We start from the raw sequence: 22271 nt of genomic DNA, 5'->3' as shown, positions 1-22271 counted from the left end.
CAACAGCCCAGAGGGCCATTAGAAAGTTAAAAGAAACCAACACCAGCAGGATGGGAGAAAACAATTATTTTTGTTTCCATTTCCTCCAAGACAGGAAAAAAACCTTCTCTGCTGCAGAATCCCATTACTGGGGGGACAAAAAAAAAAAGCAAATGGTCAGAAAAAGATTCAGCAATACAAGATCTTCTGAAACAAACAGAGGATTAGCCTTTCCACAAGCTTCTCTGCAGGACCTAGATTCACTGGCAAACAGGAACACATGGGGGTGATGGGAAATAAAAGTATTTTCAAATCCATTATTTTAAAATAGAAAAATGTCTCTCTACTTTGTTAGTCATAAAATCCATGCAGTTTCTCCATGCTGTGCATCTGAATGAGCATGGGGAACAGAACAATAGTCATTGAAACATGCCAAATTAATTTAACTCCACAATTTTGTCTCCGCAAGCAAGAAACTAAGCGGGGGATGTTTACAAATCTTATTTCCTTTCTGTTGGTTTTGCATTTCCCACAGTGAACAGCAATAGCAGGAGAACTTTATTTTCCAGGTGTCTAATGAAGGAGAAGAACTAGTCTAGCTTTCCTGTCATGACAAAGAGTTCAACAGGTGAATAACTGGCATAAATACAAGCAACATAGAGATTTTTACATTGTTCAGGATTAATGGTCAGAAGGTGTTGGAACACTAGTAAAATGATTTAAGAGCCTGTTTAGATAATGCATCTTTATGTACTGGAACTTAAATTAAATGTAATGGTGAATATTAGTATCCCTCTTTCTCCTCCCCAGTCCTGTAAAATACACACACACACAGAGTCCTGGCTTAAAGACAAGATATATGCTTTCTGTATCCTTCAGCCCATAAGGACCCAGAGGATGTGCACAAGGTTTCCTTGTCAGCAATTTTTTTTAAATAACTATGTGATAGACATGTATGCTTAATTACGGAGTGACTAGTATATCACTTCCTGTTGATGTTTGCCAGTCACTGGGACAATAAAAGAAGTGAGAATTTTTTTTTCTCAAAAATAACTGTAGTATTCGTTTCAGCGCAAGAAGAGACAGACTTGGCCTGACAAATCGTGATTTTCTCTTTGTGGGGAGTTTAGCCTGTCCCAGAACACCACAGCAGGCCTATATCACCTTATATCAACATGTAAAAGTCTAGCTTAGCACTTGAGAACCAGATTTAGAGCTCCTGCTCACTAAGAATACTAAGCTGGCACACAGAGGTACCATACTGGTACTCCAAACTGTGCGCAACTTGGCTTCTGAGCTGGAGTGTCTTCTAGTTACATTGATTTATCAAGAAAAGCCTAGAAACCAAACTAGGCACGCAATCCATCTCTTCCACTTTTCCTTCTTCATTTCAGTCAACCTTATACATTAACGAAGTCTAATTGACAAATTTTTGCAGGGACCTGCTGATTTTTTTCCCCATTTTAGTATCTCTACCTTTGCAATCTCCTACAGAAAGTATATCCCAAAATCACAGTCCTTTCCTTCTAAAAACTCCCTCTCCAAGGACAGTCTTATAAAGTCTCAGACAACATAACAGCAATTCACCACTTAGTCTCATTACTCTTGAATACAAGTCTCCTGCAGGCAGGGAGAGAACCAGGAAGCTTATTCTCCCAAGTACCAAGTGGCATCATACCATGAACACTCCCAATGAGCCTTAAGACCACATTATCCAATCATGCAAAGAAGGAGGGAAATTTTGTACAAGTTTACTCTATTTTTAAAAAGTCAACAGAAGAAATGGGTTGAAGTGGTTAAAAAGGCCAGTGAAATACAAACATTTTTCCCCTGCCACTGAGCAAAGGTAGTATAAGTTGCTTGAGCTTAGTACAGACTCTTTAGTACAGCTTCTTTGTATGTTAACAATGTTCATGTCACTGTGGGGGCGGGGGGTGGAAATCAGCTGCCATGGATGAACTCTTTTATTGCACAAGCCCAAGTCTAGCATGCCTGAAAACACTGCGAGACTGTGAGCAGTATAGTGCATCCATGTATAGATAGCTTTATTCATCCTCCAAGTTTATTGCCCCCACCCTGCCCCCCAGCTCTCTTTTAGGTTCATGACGCAGAATGCTAATTGCCCAGTTTTTGTTTAGGGCTCGCTGACTGGCTGTCAAGTCAATTCTATTGCTTATTTGACAAATGAGCTCTTTTGCCTCCCTGCAAAGGCTGCAAGGAAGGTCACGAGACTATACAGTGTGCTTTTTTACTTCTTTACAACAAAGTTTAAAGGGGGAGAATTCAAGCCAACTTAGCAAAAAAAAGAGAAACTAGCCACCAAACCCACAAATACAGCCCAAATTGGTTTTAGCCAGCAGCAAATGGGACTCCTGTAAAATGTGGATTATTTCTTTACATCCTGCATTTTTAATATGGCCTGGCACACTATCTTTTTATCTTAAAAAGATTCTGTAAAGCAGCAAAAGTATATACAAGTTGATGGCCAGGTTACAAAACAACACAGCTGGATATAAAGCCGCACAGTTCAAGACAGAAGTAAATAAAAATCCTCCTCAGCACCAAATCAGTTTACAGTAGATGAGTCCTTCTGAAAACTCAGTCCTGCAAAAGAATCTTACAAATTTATGTTTGCATATTATACAATAGCAGCACCAAGCTGAAGTTTGATAAACACTTAGTTCATTGGGACAGAAGCAATCGGCACAGACTGGTTGAGGTTGAAACTCAGGTTTACCTCTGGAGGTCAGCTGGTCACCTACACCTACCTGCCTAAGACCATATCCAGACTGCTTTTGAGTATGTCCACAGAGGGAGACTTCACACGACTTCTGGACAAACTGTGAGTGCGCGGTCATCCTCACACTACAAGAACTGTGTTTCAGTTTGTGCCCATTGCTTCTGTCACTGGGCACTACTGAAAACAGCTTGGTTCCACCCTCTTCGCACTTTCCCTTCAGATATATATATATATACATTAAGATTCCCCTGAGCCTGTTCTTCTCCAGGCTGAACAGTTCCAGCTCTCTCTGCCCTTCCTTGAGGGAGAGATGCTCCAGTTCCTTGATCATCTAGGCAGCCCTTTGCTGGATGCTCCAGTATGTCAACTGTCTCTCTTGTACTTGGAAGCCCAGAACTGGCTTAGGTGTGGCCTCACCAGAGCTTAGTAGAAAGGAAGAATCCACTCTCTCAACCTGCTGGCAACACTCCTGATACAGCCCAGGATACCATTAGCCTTCTTTGTTGCAAGGGCACAGTGCTGGCTCATATTCAACTTGATGGGTTTGACCACCAGTTCCTTCTCTGCAAAGCTGCTTTGCTCTCTTATAGTATACCATTAAAACAGTCCATAGGCCTAAGGGATATCCGGGCTAGCCTTAAGCAAGAAGCAGTCTGGCTAGAGAATTGTTTTTCGGTTAAGCTACAGATCTCTCAAGTCTTAGGCTTCACCTACTTGGCCTTTGCCTCCAACTCTCTGGCTGCAGCAACAACTCTGTCGAAGATGTAACTGACCTGCCCCCACTAAGTTACATGGGGCCTATGAGCATTGGGAACTTGATCTTGCTTGCTGCAGCTTCTGGTTATTGCCTATCCTCTAGAGAGCTGAGTGAAAGAAAAGTATCAAACTGACTTGACGCAAGCCCATTTTTCCATAATTCCTGCTACAAAAATCAAGTCTGTTTGCAGTCAAGAGTTCTGCAGTTCAGATACATCTGTACTACATTTTGGTTGATACAACCATGAACAGAGATAATCTGCACTAAGCATCGCAGGACACAACAGTTGGAGAAGCTGGGGAGACATGTTAATTTTCAAGGAAAGACCTGTACTTTAAAAGAATAAACAGTATTATATTTATTAATTTCTATAGAAAAGCCTACTACATATGGAGCCTGAACTAATGCACGTTAAACTGCTCTAGGTGATTTTATTTCCATGTCTTAAAAACTTCTCCCACTTTCAGAATCTGATTAAAAATGGTTTAAGATTACTTGATATCAGTTTTCCAAATCTCAAGTGGAAACATGAGCTTTGGCTTCTGGCTATTAGCAATTATGAACTGAATGCATTTTTCCTAGGAAGAAAGGAGGTGCTTTCCCATATAGAAAATATGTAAAACTTCATAAACTTTTATTCTGCCAGAACATCCTCTACTTGCAGGACTGGTATATTTTAAACTTCAAAACTAGACTATAGCTGCTCATTCATTTCCCTTTATCTGCTCATTCATTCTAAAGAGGAATCTTTTGTGTTATCTACTGAAATGAAACAAGAATGTTAAAATCTCTTCTAGAAAGCTACTCCAAAATAAAGTTCTTCTCTGAGGCTTCGACACAGGTATAAGCTCTACGAGTATGCTCAGAGTATTAAATGCAATGTTTTTACATCTTTGCTGAATGAAAAGGAATCACAGCACCTTTTTCCAAGTCTATTCAAGCCATCCAACATGAGTATCGTATGGTATGTAGATGCACATACATATGTATGGGTGTATATAGTGTGACTTAATTAATATCATATTATTATTTATAATTACCTACACCCAAGGCACATGCACAGAGCATTTAGAATCTAAGTTAACAACTCACTTCTGAATCAGCAAATTCCTGAATTTTTAAGTGGCAAAACTCCAGTGCTTCCAATGTATTATTTGTTCTGCTGCAAGCACTAGATATTATGCCTTAGGTAAACATCAATTTGTAACTTACTCAGTATTTTCCATTAAGAAAAAAAGAAGAAAAAAGCATTATGTAATCGAATATCACAGCACCATTGTTATCAGTCAGGTTTTATTACTTTCAGTCTTTTAAACAAGGAAGGCAAGGAAACTTTGGCTTTAATTTTAGCTGCTGTCTTTCAGTGAGCCAAACTCTTCATCCAGTAACCCGACACATACTGACTTGTTTTATATGTTATGTCTTCATATTTTATCTTCTTCCCAACTTCTGCAGCAAGCAAAGTAAAAATTAGGCTTTGGTTCACAAATGTTTTCTCCTTCCCAGCCCCACTTTCTTCCCATTTCCAAGTTGATTTTACAGTCTTGCAACAGAGTGTTTCAGTGGACAGTTTTATTTGTACAAGAAAAAAACAACAGTTATTCTGTCTCAAGTTTGGCTTGGTTTTCAGGGTTCATTTTGGTTTGATTGTGTTTTGTTTTCTTTCAGAGAAACAACAACCTGCAAGCTACATTAAGGCAAAGCCAAGGAGGCTTATTTTCAGGAAGCTGCCCTCTGAGACATGTAGGGTCCCTCTCCATTCCTGGGGACACATGCAGCAGAGTCACACCGCTAATTCTGCCTTCGGTAGAGGGTTCTAGTATCTGAGCTGCAGTTTGAGCGTGCATGGATTGAAATGGTTATTTTATGCGTAACTGTCAGCCATGATTTCTTGCCAAGGCATTCTTGGGAAAGATGCCAAGGATCTTCCTCTAGGTGAGCTGAGCCAATGTTTTATTTGACAGAGAAGCTTGATTTTCTTTCAGTAGAAACTGTGTGTGGACATATAAAATGTGCAGCTTATCACTATTTCAATATTTCATCAGAAAAAGAGAGAGAAAGAGGAAAAACATGGAGTTTGGTGCTATATTCAACTTACCTTTTCATTCCATGCCCACAATCCAATCCCAAGAAACGCTATGCCAAGGAACTAAAGGGAAAAAAAAATACATATATCAGAGCATGAACTACAAAATTTATGGATGTATTATTTTTTTAAACATACATATTGACTTATCCTCTCTGTTGGATAATCAATTTTATCAGAACTGCAGTGGCTTACTGAGAGTTTTTAAATATATATGTAGTTGTTTATTTTACAACTCAACCATTGTAAATGGAAGAATTTAAAACTTGCACAGCTCAGTCAGGGATGTTCCCAATAGCAACAGTAGGTGCAATAAATGTCACTTTCTCAGCATCAAGCAAGTAAGGTTCTTTGGGTTTCTCGGACTCAAAGCAGACTCCACATTCAAGCAAAACATTATTTTACTGTGGTATTGCCACCACCTGCACAAAACAACTGTCCTCACAGCTCTCTCCCAGTGAGAGAAAGCAATTAAAAGAAAGTTCTAAATACACATGTACTATCAGTTTCAGCAATGTTGTCCACAGAAACACAGAAAGCTGCTTAAATATAACATAGCCCATGACGTCTGGGTAAAAAAAAAAAATTAAAAACAAAAAAATTAAAATAATACAGGTCTAAAACAGTAAGACTTTTTAAAAACCCTGAAGCCAACATTTTATAACCTTTCTGATACTGAATGTTTCCATATTTCATAAAGGAAGTTACAGTCCCTTTCTCCTCCAAGGGACTCAAAAGTACCAAACTCAAAAGACAGCGTCTTTCCCCTATGATGGCAAAGGGAACAGCACCACTGAATAATTTAAAGTGCATCGTTTCCCTCCAACTACTACAGAGTTTCCATACAAAACTCACACTAAGGACCAGTGAAACAAGCAGAACAGGCAAAATAAGCACGATCTTATCACCACTGTGTATTTGGTATGATACGGTACTAATCATGTAGAAAGTTTAAAAAACATACAGTAGGTGTCCGAGCACATCTCTAAATGTCCACCTGTCCAACTTTCATCTCTGTTTTTTAAAATCTAAGTGCTGGCTAAAAAGAAAACTATATTCACTCTTGTTTCAAGGCATGTAACAGAATACTGCTCAAACATCAAACTCTGGCTTTCTTTGGGGTTTATCCACAGTGCAGTGTACAGATTTGTTTTGGCACATAGTACGCTTTCTATTAAGATTTGTGTAAACAGTTAAGTATCCTAATGATTTTTCCTTTGCAAAACAGGACAAAAGTGTTTTTCTGTTGAGAAGTGGGAGGAAGTAGGAATATCAACTTTAAAAGCTTTCCCAGAAATTATTTCAACAGCTTCAAAGCAAGATTCCTTCTTCCTTATATGCTCTTTTTTTTTTTAAAGTGGCAATTTTAGCCTTATACTACAAGAATATCTGTAAAACATAACTCAGTATCAAGTAGAATATGGTCACTGCAATACCCTGAAGTTTCCTAACACCCCTTGCATCTCTGTGACTCGCTCCTCCAAGGGTGCTTTGCCAGCTGATCAAAGGACCACGCATACCACACCCAGCCAGCTCACACAGAAGCCGAACCAAACTCTCCTTTTTAAACTTGAAGAATCATGACTGTAAATTTAAATACTACTACAAGCCAGTATTCTTCAAAGGGAACTGCCACAGGCTTGGCTGTATTTTAATAAAAGAGAAATGCAAATTTTTCCTAGATGGAAAAACAGAACTGCTGGTCAAGAGAAGTCTGTTATTTCAGCAGCTTTAACTGTCTATAAAGTACAATAGATGGATTTGAGAATGCCAGTACTGCCTCCTGTGATACACCATGTGAGCCAAAAAAAAAGGTAATCTTACCTGTTTGGAGCCTGCTCTTTTTTCTACCGTTATAAAGCTTGCCAGAAGAGTGTGTGTAATCCTCCTGACTGCAGTGATTATTAGAAACTTGAGATAAATTTGTACAAGTTTCCACATCACTTTCAGACAAATGCAGTTATGTCCTTTTTTGCAGCAACAGGCTCCTTTCCTTCTTTCTTACACAGCCAGAGGCACCAAGGTTGAACGAATAGGAGTGAGGGGGAAAATACTATATTATTATAAAAAAACATGAACTGCATTTGGAAGTGGCAAATTGTTATTTGTAGAGAGGTACAAAACATTACATTTTGTGAATAGTTAATATGGTTTAGAATAGAATAACTGTGGAAAACTAGAGTGAAATAATTTGATCAGTGCATACAAATGCAACTTTAACAGCCATACACATCAGCTGCAAGTCTGGCCCAGATCCACTAGCTTTATTAAATTTAATCCAGTCAAGCGTCCTAATTCTTCACCAGAAGTTGAGACTTAAGGGTAAGATTACCCTTGCAAAAGGTTGCAAAGCGTTGAAAAGGTGACTTACAGTAGAGCTATATGTATATCAAGCCAAGCCAAGCTCATCTCACTTTACAGACTGGGTAATGAGACTGTACTGTACTAAGCTGAAGCACCTGAAAAACTGAGATTGTCAAGCTTCTGGCAAGCCTGCCAAGAAAAACCAGGAAACTGAGTTCTCAGAGTCTTCAAGGGGATCAAAGAACTACATGCTGTTCAGTCCTCTCCATATCCCAAAACGGAAATCTCTGTTCAGTTGCCTTTTGAGCAGCTCATGAAACAGGAACAATGGACAAGATCCGTTAGGAGAAAAAGGTTCAGGATGGAATCACAAACTCTTTATCACAGGATGCTGTGGAAATCAAAAGCTTAATGGCATTCAGACAAAAATACTAAGTAAATTAATGGAGGATCCATAGGTATTGAAAAGCTATTTTGATACAACTTCTGGCTCTGGAAGTTTTTACACTGTTGCTCATTGGGAGACTATAATTGGGGGAAAAAAAAAAAAAATAAAATCACTGTATGCATGCTTTGTTGCTTAAATGCCTCTTTCCTTGGACAAATTCTACTTGCATTACTTGAGACAAAACACTAAGCTAGGCAGACCACCGACCTAACCCCCTACAATCATGCCCTAGAAAGGCCCACCCTTGCACAAACACAGCCTGCTATGGGGATGAAGCACACAGGAATTCTCTCAGTAATTCCCACTGGCAGGAGAGAGATGTTCATGAGGAGAGTTACACCTCTCACCAGGATTCACTTTGGATTTTCTTGACAGTTATGAAAGAAACTCCTGCATAGCCTACAAGAAGCTGAAAGTGCTTAGCAAAAATCCCCCTGCATTTTTTCTGTTAGAACCAGAAGTACAGAACAGGATGCATATCCTGCTTATCTTGCAGCCCTGCTGCAGATGTCTCCAAGACAGTCTTCTTCTGCTTGCTTGTAACAAGGAAGAAAATCTCTTCACATCTGAAGCACGTGGGAGAGGGTGAGATGGCAGACACATCATCTCAGTTAAGTCTGGAAAATTTCATTTACATTCATTATATTATACCAATGAGTAATAAAAAAGTGGAAGTTTGCCTGATTATCTACAAAACACTACAGAGAAAAAGTATCAATTCTCCACAGACATCAAGTAAGATCATTTAGCCTGACTATAAATGGTTACCGGATCTGGGGCAGAGCTTGTAAAATCTTGATATTTTTATTTTTATTTTTTAAACAATAATTTGCAGGAGAATATTAAAACATTCCTCTGGGGTATTACTGCCTTACAAAAAGACTTGCATAATAGTACTTTCTCAGCAATGGATTTTCTATTCACAAACATCAAACAAATGTGTTCAGATTTCTCTTCTACAAAGATTATATGTATTTAAGAGTAGAATATGTAGCAGCACTTGTACTGTTGCCCTACTTGTAAAGTTCACATGCAGTTTTCAGAAGTGGATTGATGGATAAGTGTTTCAAGCTGCATATATCTTATTCCCGGTCTTGCCTGCATGAAGAAAAATGATTCTTTGTTGCTAGGGATACAGCATCATGCAGCACAATATTTCATTTAAAGGGTAAATACTAATGCAAATAGTTGTCGTGGTTTTGTTAGTGAGGGGGGGCCTAAGGTGGTAGCTTCTGTAGGAAACTGCTAGAAGTCGCAATAGTAGAAAAAGTTTGAGAGAGAGAGGAGCTTAATTGTAGAGTGATCACACGTTGCTTCGCATACTGAATTTTTCATCTCAGCTGACATTCTTAAATATCTTGGCAGTAGTTTTCAACCAGAAGTACAACAGCTGCGGGCCAAATAATAAAAGGTTTGGGTTAATGTGCCATGTGCATATATCAGTGTATGTCCATGTGTGGATACATTAAAGACTTGCGTGAGAAAGAACTATAATGCAGATACCTAATTTCACTTTCACCACAACAACACGAATGTGCTAGCAGAAGCATGTCAAAATTGTCAAGTTGAGAACCAGAACTTCTTTGCAAGAGGGTGTGTTTGGTGGGTTTTTTGGGTCCTGTATTTAGGCAGTGTGAAAACCTCCCACCTGCCCTTGCTTTGAGCTGCTACAAGAACTCTGTGCATGGTGTTAGCAAGGAGACTATTAGGATTCCTGCGGGCGCCTCGGTGTTTCTTCCGTGGCAATATGCTGGAGGTTATCACAGAGCAAGATTTCCCTCTGTGCGATTCAAGCCAGCACAGTACAGGAACACAAGTTACAGTATTTTACTGACAAGCACAGCAGTGATCGGGACAACATGAAGTGTAATATTTCACATCCTGAAATACAATCTGGAAAACACAGGCCTTCTGGGCTGTGTATATATATAAAGCAGCACTGACAAGTTCCTAACTGACCCTAAAACCCCAGATGAACAATTTTTCCCTAAGCACTTCCTCTCCAGCACTCTGTGCTCAGACTCACTCACAGATATTTCAAAGTCAGAATACTCACTGCTTTCTTTAAAGTATTTTATGTTAAATCAGTCCTTTCGCTTTTTAAGCTAGGGCAAAAAGGGGCTTAATGTCTGTGTCAGAGCACAAATTATTTTTCTGTTGGTTTTGTTGTTTGTTTTTAAGTAGCCCTGACAGAGAAAGGACACTAAAACAGAAATTAAAATGAAGGTTCACACAGTTTTCATCTTCTCTCCATGCCACTGATGCATACTCTGCTGTAAATACATCAGTTATCATTCTTTCAAACAAAAAGGACATCTCAACTCTTTCACCTGCAGCTGTATCACAGGAAAGTGATCACCAGAAGCCCACCCTGTTCCTTCTTCCATTCACCTCAGTTCCAGTAACTTTTCCATTCTCAATACAAACTGTTAGAGAATTTCATTTTCATGCAGCTAAACATAAGTGGTGATTATGGGAAAGGCAAACTGCTCCGAGCATATTTACAGATTTATACTAATGCTTACAAAGAATTTATTCTCCTAAGGCCCATTTCTTGTTTGCCTCGAGACATTACCAGCAGCAGAACTCCACGTACTACAGTCAGGGAACAAAGATGCTGCGTAGGTGACTAATTACCATTTTGGTTCACAGCAACATCAGATATAGACTGAATGTAGACTAAAAGACGTCAAATCTACTTCCATTTTATGCGCAGCTTTTAAAAAATATTAAACTATACTTCAAAGATAACTGTCTCAGTAATATCTTTTCCCTCCTGACACAAAATGCACACACGTGGAAGAAAAAAGATCCCAGTTTCTACACATTTTGTTCAGCTGAATCAGAGACATGACTGATTTCATAGAATCATCCAAAGCAGAAAAACAGACCCGAAAACACAATGAGAAAAGCTGTCTGCTCCATCTTGCAGGACTCTTAGTGTGATGCTTTCTAATGAAAATTAAGCATGTATGACCTCAATTTTCAAAGGAAGGTACTGTGGCTGTTAATGTATCTTTTATTGTCACCAGTACAGGGTTTTCTATTTTGTCTGACAAGCAGCAAGATATATATACTCCCTCCCTCCGCCAAATGCACAGTAAGTTGCCATTATTTTCTTATTGCCTTCTCCATTCTTTAATTGCAAAAGCAAGACATCTGCTTTCTGTTACTGTTCCTTTATGTATTTATTTTATTGCTTTCTGATGGTGCAATTGTAAGCACTGCCAATCAGCTTGAAGCAAGAGTCCCTAAAGACCGAAGTCCCTCTCCTCTTGTCCACAGAATGATATACTAGAAAAAGGAGGATGAATTAGACCCTACTTCCCCTGCTCCAACATTTGAACAACTCCCCTCAAGCCTAGATAAAATAAATTTAACTCTTTCCAAGTTCACAATGAGACTGTCTAAACTCAGGTTCTGCTGTCTAAAGGAAATATTTTGTTTGGTGCAGATATTTTTTTTAAAGCATGCAAAACTTATACATAGCAGTCACTTTGTAAAATTCTACAATAAAAGCTTTTGGGAGATCAAAGGTTTTGTTTCTATGAGATCTAGCTAACTTCCTAAAACCGATACCTTTTTTCCCCCATACAAAAATTAAAGACCTTTAAGGTAAATACCCATCACTACCACAAAGAAACATTTTAAAAGCCTACAGACTCAAAGTAAGAGCATCACCATTCACTGTCACTTTCGTACACTCATCTCACACAGATCCTATCCCTTCTCTCCTACTCTTCTATAAACTCTGTATTGGTTTTTGTTTCACCATCCTCTCTTCCTCTGCTCTCCCCAAGTCCAAAAGACTACACAAGAAGACTGAGAAGTTCTGCTGCGCACAGCCCTCCATGAGTCTCTTCCCTACCTTCACTTCCAAAATACACTAAGTGCTCTGTGTCCCTCTACTTTTCCTATCCAGCCTTGTTCTCTCTTCATCAATACCGTTCCATCTCTGGTTCAGTCCTCTCCACTGCAGCTTCTCTGCCTGAAGTCAGTTTCTATTTTTAAAACCATCCAAAAATTATGTAAGTGGTGCTGTAGCAGTGTATGAAAACAGCATGGGCTGCTTAACACATAAGCACAAGAGAACTGGAAAAAAAAAACCCCAAACTTGAATTCCACATCCTACGTCAATATACCAATCATTTCTTTCAGCCAAGTTGACAATACAAAGACTTAAGTCTCCTCATTCTGGCCCACAAGTAAGAAAAAGTGTGAAGGCAAAGAAAGCATGCTCTGCTTCAAGCTGGGGTGAAGCAAAGTGTCTGGAAGCAGTATTGCAAATGGAGTAATTCCCAAGTCTATCTTGCTGCCCAGGGCTAGCATCTTCCTGCCTCAGAGGACAGCAAGACCTTCTCCAGCTCTCCTCATCCTGCCGCTGTGCCAATCTCATTTGTCCCAAACCACCCTACCTGAGGTTCAGGCTATTTAGGTGCAGTCCCACCATTACTCTTCTTAATGAAACAGTAGCTTCAGAAAAATAATATTAAAAGCAGAAGTTCAAAATAAAACACACACACAAAATAAATAAATAAATAAATAAATAAAAACAAAAACCAACCCCCCACACACACATCACCTCCAAAACAGAGCATACATGAAATTCTTATTGTGAAACTGATATACAAATGCTCACTTATTTCAGCTACAAGCAGTGAAGTTGTAACATCTAATTCAGGCACTTGATACAGCAAACAGAAAGGATCTGAGCTAGTCTTTTTCCTTAGTAACAAATGGGCAATTACATTGCCTACACAATTGATTTAAGCAGCTGAGAACACAGAGTGCAGAGGCAGGAAATACAAATAGGTAGGCTTGTCAACACAGCATCATACTCTGAATGCTCAGCATTCCCTTTTCAGAAGGCAGTCTCAGCTCCCAGCTGTGCCTGTAGTCTATGGAGAGGGAGTCCCAAAATCTTCTATCCCAGCTACACAAGCTGCCACATCCCAGGCCATTTCAATGGACCATACTCAGAGATTCACTTTCTTCACTTTGCAGAGAAGTGAATGCATGTGGAGGATGAGGGAGACATGAAAAGACTGAACTAGTCTGGATGGAGAGGCACACTGAGTGAACACCACCAGCTTTACAGACAAACTTGAGCCAAACAGTTTATCTGGCTTTCCTTCTACTTAAAAAACAAACAAACAAAACACAAACAAAACAAACAAAAAAACCCCAACAACCAGCACAGACAAAAGAGAGTGAACACAGAGCAAACTGTGAACACATATCCAACCTGCAAGCGCACACAGAACTTTTTCCAGCAAATTCTACAATAGCTTTATTGCCTCTTACCTTCACCAAATGCTCATTCCTGGTTCTTTTTCACGGGTCTCCCACAGTGAGATGTTCAAAGCCATTTACAAAGAAACTAGCATCACATATATGAAGAAATAATAGCTTGAAAAGGTAGGAAGTGATTCGCTGCAATTTAATAACATACCAGAAGCCAAGCTGAAGTATCCAAAATCCTAACACCTAGATAGGATGTGACTGTACAGCCTATCACACCTCTCCCCAGATCAAACCCAAGTGTATCAGCAATACAGATGCCCAAAACCAAATTATAAGACACATGTTCTGTAAATACTGAACAAAATTCTGTATCATTTTGCACCTTCTAGTCCTTGCAGTAGAGGGAAAGGTCTCTAAAGACAGTAGTGTTTTTAGCCATCATCAACTCTCAACATTTCCTGTGTACTACATTGTGTACTCAGAACTAACAACTTCAGATTATGTATTAAAAATGGTTCTGTAGTCCTCTTAGTGCAGCTTCCAGAGGCACCAGAAGGTCTGTGAACCAGAGCTTTGGAAGATTCTGTTTCAGATAATAAATTCATTCAGCTCTACATTTTGTCTCACAGTGCATTCCTTCTTACTAACACTAGAAGCTATTGTATATAGCCCCCGATGTAGCCAGCACAAGGTTATGCACAAAACTAAGCCAAATTTTTACTTATGTCAAAATTAACCAATGATTAGTTATTTGACACTACAAGGTTTCTTTCTAATTTCCAATAAAAGTAAAATTTGCAGGAGTTTACATTAATTTGTCCTTTCTGCAGCAACACTACTCAGCAGGGGGCAAACAAAACTGTGATTTCAATTACTTTTCAAACAGAAGTGACACGGAACAAACTAGAGGCAACAAATGGCCACCATGCTATTTACCTGAAGCTTTTATTCCTAGACAAAAGTTCCACAGTTTGTCAGTGGGGAGGAAAAAAAAATAAATAAATAAAAAATACAAAAGCAGCTCTAAACCAGCTGCTTTTCTAAATGAAACAGACTGCTGACCCTTTGTCTAGTTTCCAAACAGGATCTCTATTATTTGTCATTCTCAGAAGAGGCATCAAGGGCGTGACGAAACATGTAGGCAAAATGCTCTTCACTTCTGTAAAGGTGTCCCTTCAAATCACAGCTGCTTAATGTGATATGGCAGTCTGGGGAGGTTCTGCTGCTGACACCTTTGTTGGACTGGTGCTGAAGATACATACAATCCTATTGCTACAATTTAATTTGAGGGCGTTAAACTTGTTTTAACAATAAATGCATTGAAGAAACAGAACTATATTGTAAGATTTCCAGTTCACTATGACAGTCTATTCTTCTCACACAATTTCAGCTTGACAAATAGTATGAGCAATGTCACCTAGATCAAATAAATGCTCATTTGCTTAGTGCAAACTTTTATTCCTGATTTTACTGCCACTTTCAACTACATTATTTCCGTAAACTATAGTTCCTGATGAGTTCATTACCTTTGCCTACTGTCACACTTCCCTGGTTTGCATAAATGCCAGTAGCTGATCCCTCCTGTCGACACATATCAGGAAAACAAGGATTAGAAAATTTCTTTGAGGGATGTGGAAATGTAGCACATACGGACAGATCCCTAAGAGAAAAGCTATAAAAAGCAAATGACGCTGCCTCACTAAGATCCTTCTGCTGCACAGTTGTGCTCTTGCAGTCTTTGCCTACCACTCTTCTAGGATGAAGGTGGTGTTCTGGTATCGTGAAGATGACCTGCAAGAGAATGTGTATGTGCCAACCAGATGATCTCATTTTCACCCTTATCTGTAAAAGCAGAGCAGCTGCTTTTAACATCCCATCTTATTTACTTGTAGACAGTCATTACCAAGGAGGCCAGTACCTCAAGACCGTTTTTAAGAGAGACTTGGAAACACCAGAATGATCTTAAAAATAAAGTCTTTGTGTCACACCTCAGTTTCCAAACAGGGTCCCACACTTAAAAAAAAAAAAAAAACCAAAAAACCAAACAAACAAAAAAAAAAAAAAACAAAAAACCAACAACACACACCACAAAAACCATGCACAGAGGATTTGGTTTGACTTTTTGCATTGACCCATCATTTTAACTAGGTCCAGCAACTGCAACTCCTCCTTATGTAGGAAAAGTATTTTCTCACTTTCTGCCCAGCCCCAGAAAGGTTTCAAGGTATAAGGTATACAAGCAGCCAAAAGCAGCCATTTAATCATAAAAATATGAATACTGGGTAAGTTTCCGCGCCCAGCTGGACATTGTTATAAAAGAGAAGAAAAGAAAGCACTTAGTTTTTACTACTGAGTGCCAGCAGTAAAACTGATTTAAACAACTGTAGCTGTTTCCCATGGAACAGTCACCCTACGTAGAATCTCAAAAGGGACCTCTGCAACCCACAGATTCTCAACTCCAGCCTTCCAGGCAAAACCCACTACATTTGGCTTGATCAGCTGGAAGATAAGATGCCTATGGAGAACTCTGTCCTTAAGAGCCCCACAAGATCTTGTTGGAACAGTGCTGCTTTAGGCATGTTACACAATAGCAATGCATTAGGGCACAAACTGAATAAAGCAGATCTCTGTCAGACTTCCATTTCAAAACACTGCAGCCTGGGAAATTTCCCCATTAACTTGTGCTGTAATTCATCCACTACAAGGACATAAGAATCCTTTAGAGTATGAATTATTTTTCTTTAATTGTATTTACATACTTTTAGACATTTCTTAATTTGGGCTGAAACATCAGGAGACAGGAAGAGACCTTTAAATCTGGTCCTCCCCTGCACAAACACTGCAATTAATCCTGTACTGGGCTACCCAGAGAAAATGTGAGAGAAAAGGCCGTCAATGATAGACAACTGCACAAACTGTCACCACAACTGTGGAGCTATCAGCAAGAATCCTTCACTAGTACCTCATGTCCTTCCCCTCACATAGTGAAGAAAGGTGACCACAAACTGGAACAGTAGGAGGGCTGAACATATGGGACATACAGATGGAATAGAATTTAACAATCCAAACACAGTATCATATACTGCAGGATGAAAATATCTGCTATAAGTTGAAAATCTATTCACTGGAAACACAACAGAAGACAGTCTTGGAATTGCATGCATCAGTTCGCGAGCTGCAAGTTGATGGAATATGCAGAAAGGCAAAATATGATTTTGTGACATTTAATAACACATTCTCAGAAATAATATACTTTCATTCTCTAAGTTTCCCTCCATTCCATATCTCTACAAAGGTCTAAAATGACCAGCACCACTAGGACGCCTGTAGTCCACTAAATTATTGCAGGGTCTTCTTTCAAAAGTCACATCAACATGGGCAATGTCCAACTGTACAAGTTATAGCATGTATTACAACTCCTGTATGAGACCTTGCTGTGTCTCATCAACACTCAGCAATGCAACTGGGTTCTCAGGAATTTTTTACAGGGACCCGTAGCACTTAGTATGTAGGGGAGCCTGCTAGCATAAAACTGCAGGTTCATTAACTATACTTCAATCTAAACAATGCTAGGGAGACAAGGTATCCTAGTAAGCATACACTTAAATGCAAACACACAAACAGAAGCACAGATGACACCCCTAACTCTTTAGAGTAGAAGGTTCTTTTATTAGGGAACTTCTCTTCAACAGCTCCTTGTGTGACTGTTAAAGTTAGGTCTCCCTGGTAGATCATCTAGCTTGTGTCATACAAACAGCAGGTATAGAGTTTTCTAGGGTCAGGCCCATAATTGCTTTGTCCCAGACAAAGTCACTCTCACAAATATCCTTTCGTTCAAACTTTCATTCAACCACCCATGCTCAGCCCATCCCACCTATCCTGAAAGCACAACATGCTGTGTTTCTAGCTTCAAGTGGGGTTCCTCAGTGTGTGCCATTTAGATGCGCCTCCATAAAAAACACAAATTAATTCCATGACATTTGGTACAACGCTGACCCCTATTCACACAGAATGCATGAAAGGAGCCCAGTGTAATGTAACTGCGTTCCCAGCACTGCCACACTATTCTGGCTGCACTCACATGACCTCTGCTTGGTTTCTGTCACTGCCAAACGGGCAGAGAACAAACAAGTGCATGGTGGCGTGTCAGATCCTCTCTCTCGATGCACCGCGTCAAGCAATTATACTCTACAGCAGTCACCCTCAGGGCATTAACAAGAGAGAGAAAGGGGAACAGTGTGCATGAAGACCGAGAGACATCACCAATAGCTTTTCGTCTCTCCTTCAGTTAATATAGTAATTAGCACTACCAGCTCTTGCCTTAGGGAAAGCAGAAGGAAAAACCACATATGTGTTGAAGTGATATGTCCCAAATTAAGTAAAGAGGTTGCTTCCTGGCCCTGCCATTACACCAACATACATAATGTTTATATAACAATGCAGGACAACAAACCTATCCCATAGCTTTCTACATTGTCAGTGTAGTCTATCACCAGCTTGTTCAGTGCTCCTACTCTTGCCCCTCCTACACAACTCCTGACAAGACGTGGATCTCTGAGGATGTGCTAAGGAACTTACAAGCCCCATTTTGTAAAATGAGCCCCTGCACTCTCAACCAACATAATCACACATATGCACAAACAAAGAGCTTCTGATCAGCCATGAGGCCAAGTGGAGGATGGAGCTGTGAAAGAAGCAGCAGAAGGAGAGAGCCCACACTCCACAATGTTTCCAGTGACTAAGAGAGATTGGTTTTGGTTGCTGGGTGAGCCAACTGTCTGTCCCCATAAGACGCTGCATCTATTATCAATCTAGAGGCATAAAATAGAACTGAAAGAAATGTTTGAAGAAAATATTTTTTTAATGTTGGAAAAAAATTAGGAATCATTAGTTCTCCAGGCAGAGGATGCACAACAATCAGGATATTAAAACTTCTTAACTGTGGCACAGTCCTCTCTGATTTCTCTTTTTACTTTAATGGTAGCTAAGAACTACTGGAAACTTTTGAAAATTCTCCCTATAATTATTGCTAATGTCCACAGTATCTGACTTAATAGAACCAATTTATTACTGTCTATGTAGTTAAATGGAGAAGTGGAAAAGAAAACCCCATAATAGTAAACTGGTAAGCTTTCCTTAATTCAGATGCCATCCATTCATATCACAGACTCAGCAGGCTAAAAATAGTATCACTATATTTGAAGTCACCTGCTGCATCTCCTCTTTAAAAATAATTTTTATTTTAGAAAGTCAAATTTTAATGAGAATACCTACCAGCCTTACCAGATCTTTTGCTTTATCACTTTAAAATGCAAATAAACAGTTTTCCAACTGAAATTGTTTCACCTCTCCACCTGAGAATAGCTATCTGTATTTTTGTATTCTCTCAGGGAGTGTATCAGTCCATTTTACTTTTTTTAAATGGTTATCCTCCTTGCAAAATTAAGGCATTTTACAGATGACAGTCTTCCTGGAGAAGAAAAGGATGTAACATGTATACAGATTCCCTTCTTTTCATCAGTTCTTGGCTCCCAGTAAATATGAAACAATTTGATCCAGTTTGAGTCATAAGAAAATACTCAGATATGCTTATTAAGTACATTGATTTATTTCTCAACTTCACTGATCAATGTAACACCTACTTAAACAGAGACCCTGGCTCTCTTTCTGCTTCTGCCATATGAATCAAAAATAACTGTGGGAGCAAAACCAAAGACCCTAAGCTCCCTGACAGTGTGTCCTATACACTGGAGCAAACAGTAGAGAGAAAACGGTTGTTTTGCTACTTCACTATATTGCTATGCAGCCTTCCCATAAGTCAGGGCTGAAAACACTGGAAGTTTGCACCAAAGAAAGAGGACAGCTACTCTATGGGTCAATCTCAAGTGACAGAAGCAATACAATTAAGAGCTCAGCTTAAGCTCTGGCATGTACCTTCTACTTAATTCACTCTTCCAAATCCCATCACCCAGGGGCTTTCTGAGTAATCCAGCCATCCCGTTACTCCAAATATATACAAGAAAGGCAATAACACAGTTGATAAAATCATCACACACACACATATATATATATATATATGTACTGGCCACATGCATGCACTTAGAACTTCGTACAGAAGTTGCCTTCCTCAATACACAGTCTTCTAAGTTACTGAGAGATATTAGTAAATGCAATATCAGAACTTTGGTACATTTTTTTTTATATTTTTGTACAATTTTTTTCATCTTGATCAGAATATTTCTCTGGCTCTAAAATACAAAATATAATCAGCCATTAACAAAAAATACTTCCTGTACGTCAGACTCTTCTCCCACCACCTTCCCTTTTTTCCTTTCTTTTCTTTAAAGTGTGTAGCTCTGAGTCCTTCCATAATATTTACACTGCAGTTAAACTCATAAATTGGAATTTTTCTTCCTGCACTCAATGAACTTGGAAATTGCCTATCTGAAGAAGTCTCCTTGGAATTACATTAAACTACTACTATTCTAAGCACATAAAACATACTGCATGGTAAGCTACGTGGTAAGCATCCAAGTAAGTTCTCATTAGCAAGATACCTCATTTCATAATGAAAGGTAACATACCACCCTGTCATAACTTGCAAAATTAAATTTAAAGTACTACTGAAAAATATAGTATCCGTTTTTAAAAGCTGAAGAGGTGAGCAATGCTCAATGAGTGATTTCTACACTGAGTAAGACCCTGAACTTAGCCCTGTTCCTCGAGAAATTATGTGCTTCCATTTTTCCACACCTATGGCATTGACTGCCAACATGCGTGTACCTGTGCTGCTGCTCAAGACCAGCATGACCTTCCACAAGTCCTGCATGACATCCGCCAGTCTCAAAGCAGTATTTTCGATGCCCTTCGTTTTCTCAGATGGCACATTCTAGTACTCTGCATAAGCAATCCATGCCTTCCTGACTTTACACACAGTACGGTCCATCTCATGATTCAGGAATTAAGTTTGGTTTGTTTTGTTTTAATGCATCCTTGTTGTGCCACAATTTTTGCTTTTAGATTTTAATTTTGAATGTGCACATTAGAGGCTTCTTTCATTCATTATCAGAAGAATAAAAACCCAGTAACATTGTTATGTTATCAAACCTGATACAGTTTAACCAGTAGTCCCTCATCTATGCCGTCAATGCCTTTAAGAAAGGGCACTGAGGAACACCATATAACCAAACTATATAAACTGTTACCATTCAAATTGCAGAAAGACAGTGATTTTTAATCTTTCCATTAAGGCTACTGCTATTTATTTTGCATAGAAAAAAAATTCTCTATGGAAGTAAAATTTTTTCACCCCAAGAGCCAACATCAACTGGGTTCTACCAAAAAAAAAGTGCTAAGAAAATGTTTATACAGAAGGAATCTCATGTCCCCGTCACCTCTCCATTTACACAAGAGCAGGAGTTTTGCCAGATGCATGTGTACGAGCTCAAAGTCACCAATGTTCTTACACAAGTCAAATTATCCCTGATTGAGTTTTCAGCAACTACTCTTTGAACAAGCTATGTTTCATGCAGGACAGAAATTCATTTCCATTGACATTTCCTAGCAATTGCTCAATTCCATTCCACAAAAGGAAGGCTGCAACATGGATGATAATTAATAAGAATCAAGAAGTGTTCATTGAATTAGCAAGGGGAGTTCTTCACTGAATTATTACTGAATGAACAGGGTACATCCTTACATGAAATTACAAAAAAAAAAAAAAAAACAGGACATATTTCAGTAAAATCATACAGTATGGGGTTTTTTTTAATCCCATAGATTTTCCTCAAAGAGGGATTAGGAGCAACAGATTGGTGCCTTTATAGAGAGGGGAAACAACAACAACAACAAAGAAAAGTGCTTATGATAATCAGATCTTTTACTATATTTTAGAAATCATAGAAAAAAACCACCTAACAAGCGTCATACTTCTACTGAAAAGTTAAAGTGTTACACCTAACACTTAATATATATTTCATTACATATCATTGCTTTAGTCCATCACTGACAAGCCCTCTTATAAAGTTACAGCTAAGGTTCTGGTAAAACTGATGTGAAAGACAAAACCACTAAAACAAGAAGTACAGTATCTAATCGATTTATGTTTGGCTGAATGCAAATAGAACTAAAAATAAGCCATTTTCATATTCTCATGTTCCATTTAACATTTAGAATGCTTTACGCAATATTAAAAAGTATTATCTATTTGTATTGGTTTTTAATCTGTTTCTTTATTAAAATTTTATCCATCTACCAAATTCAGCTAACTGGAGATGAGGCCAATGAATTGTAAACATACTTCCCTTCAAAATAAAAGTAGTACAGGCAACTGAGCACTTACAAGTTTAAACAACATGAGAAAAAAATGCCTTTAATTGGGAAAGGGCTGATGAGCAAAATGCACTTTGTTTTGATGTATGGATGAAGATGCTCTATTTTTTATCCAAGACCATCTAACATATTACAAAGTGAGAGCTACCCAGGTTTACACATGGAAAGATGCATGCAGTTAAACCACAACTTCTGTAAAATGCTTATACTGTACATAAAAAAAAAGTGTAACAGCTCACTACCATTTAACAAACAAATGCTTAAAACTACACTCATACTATTTAAATCCTTATCACATCAAATAAACTGGAAACAACTTTGGAAGAAGAAATCACAAAAAAAGAGGATTACAACATATGGAAACTGTTGCATGCTTAGCAAA

The 22271-nt window shown here is 38.7% G+C and overlaps 1 protein-coding gene across 1 annotated transcript in view; it reads right to left on the bottom strand.

The window, feature by feature from the left end:
• TSPAN5 (tetraspanin 5) overlaps nucleotides 1–22271 on the bottom strand; it is an 88896-nt gene that overhangs the window by 21002 nt on the left and 45623 nt on the right. Inside the window, exon 2 of the mRNA XM_086747421.1 lies at nucleotides 5575–5625. Within this exon, the coding sequence (XP_086603547.1) occupies nucleotides 5575–5625 (51 nt within the window). The remainder of the gene's footprint in view (nucleotides 1–5574; nucleotides 5626–22271) is intronic.

The sequence above is a fragment of the Chlamydotis macqueenii genome, chromosome 4 (genome assembly GCF_036417535.1).
Source record: "Chlamydotis macqueenii isolate bChlMac1 chromosome 4, bChlMac1.mat, whole genome shotgun sequence".
Taxonomy (NCBI): domain Eukaryota; kingdom Metazoa; phylum Chordata; class Aves; order Otidiformes; family Otididae; genus Chlamydotis; species Chlamydotis macqueenii.
This window is presented reverse-complemented; position numbering and strand designations above follow the sequence as displayed.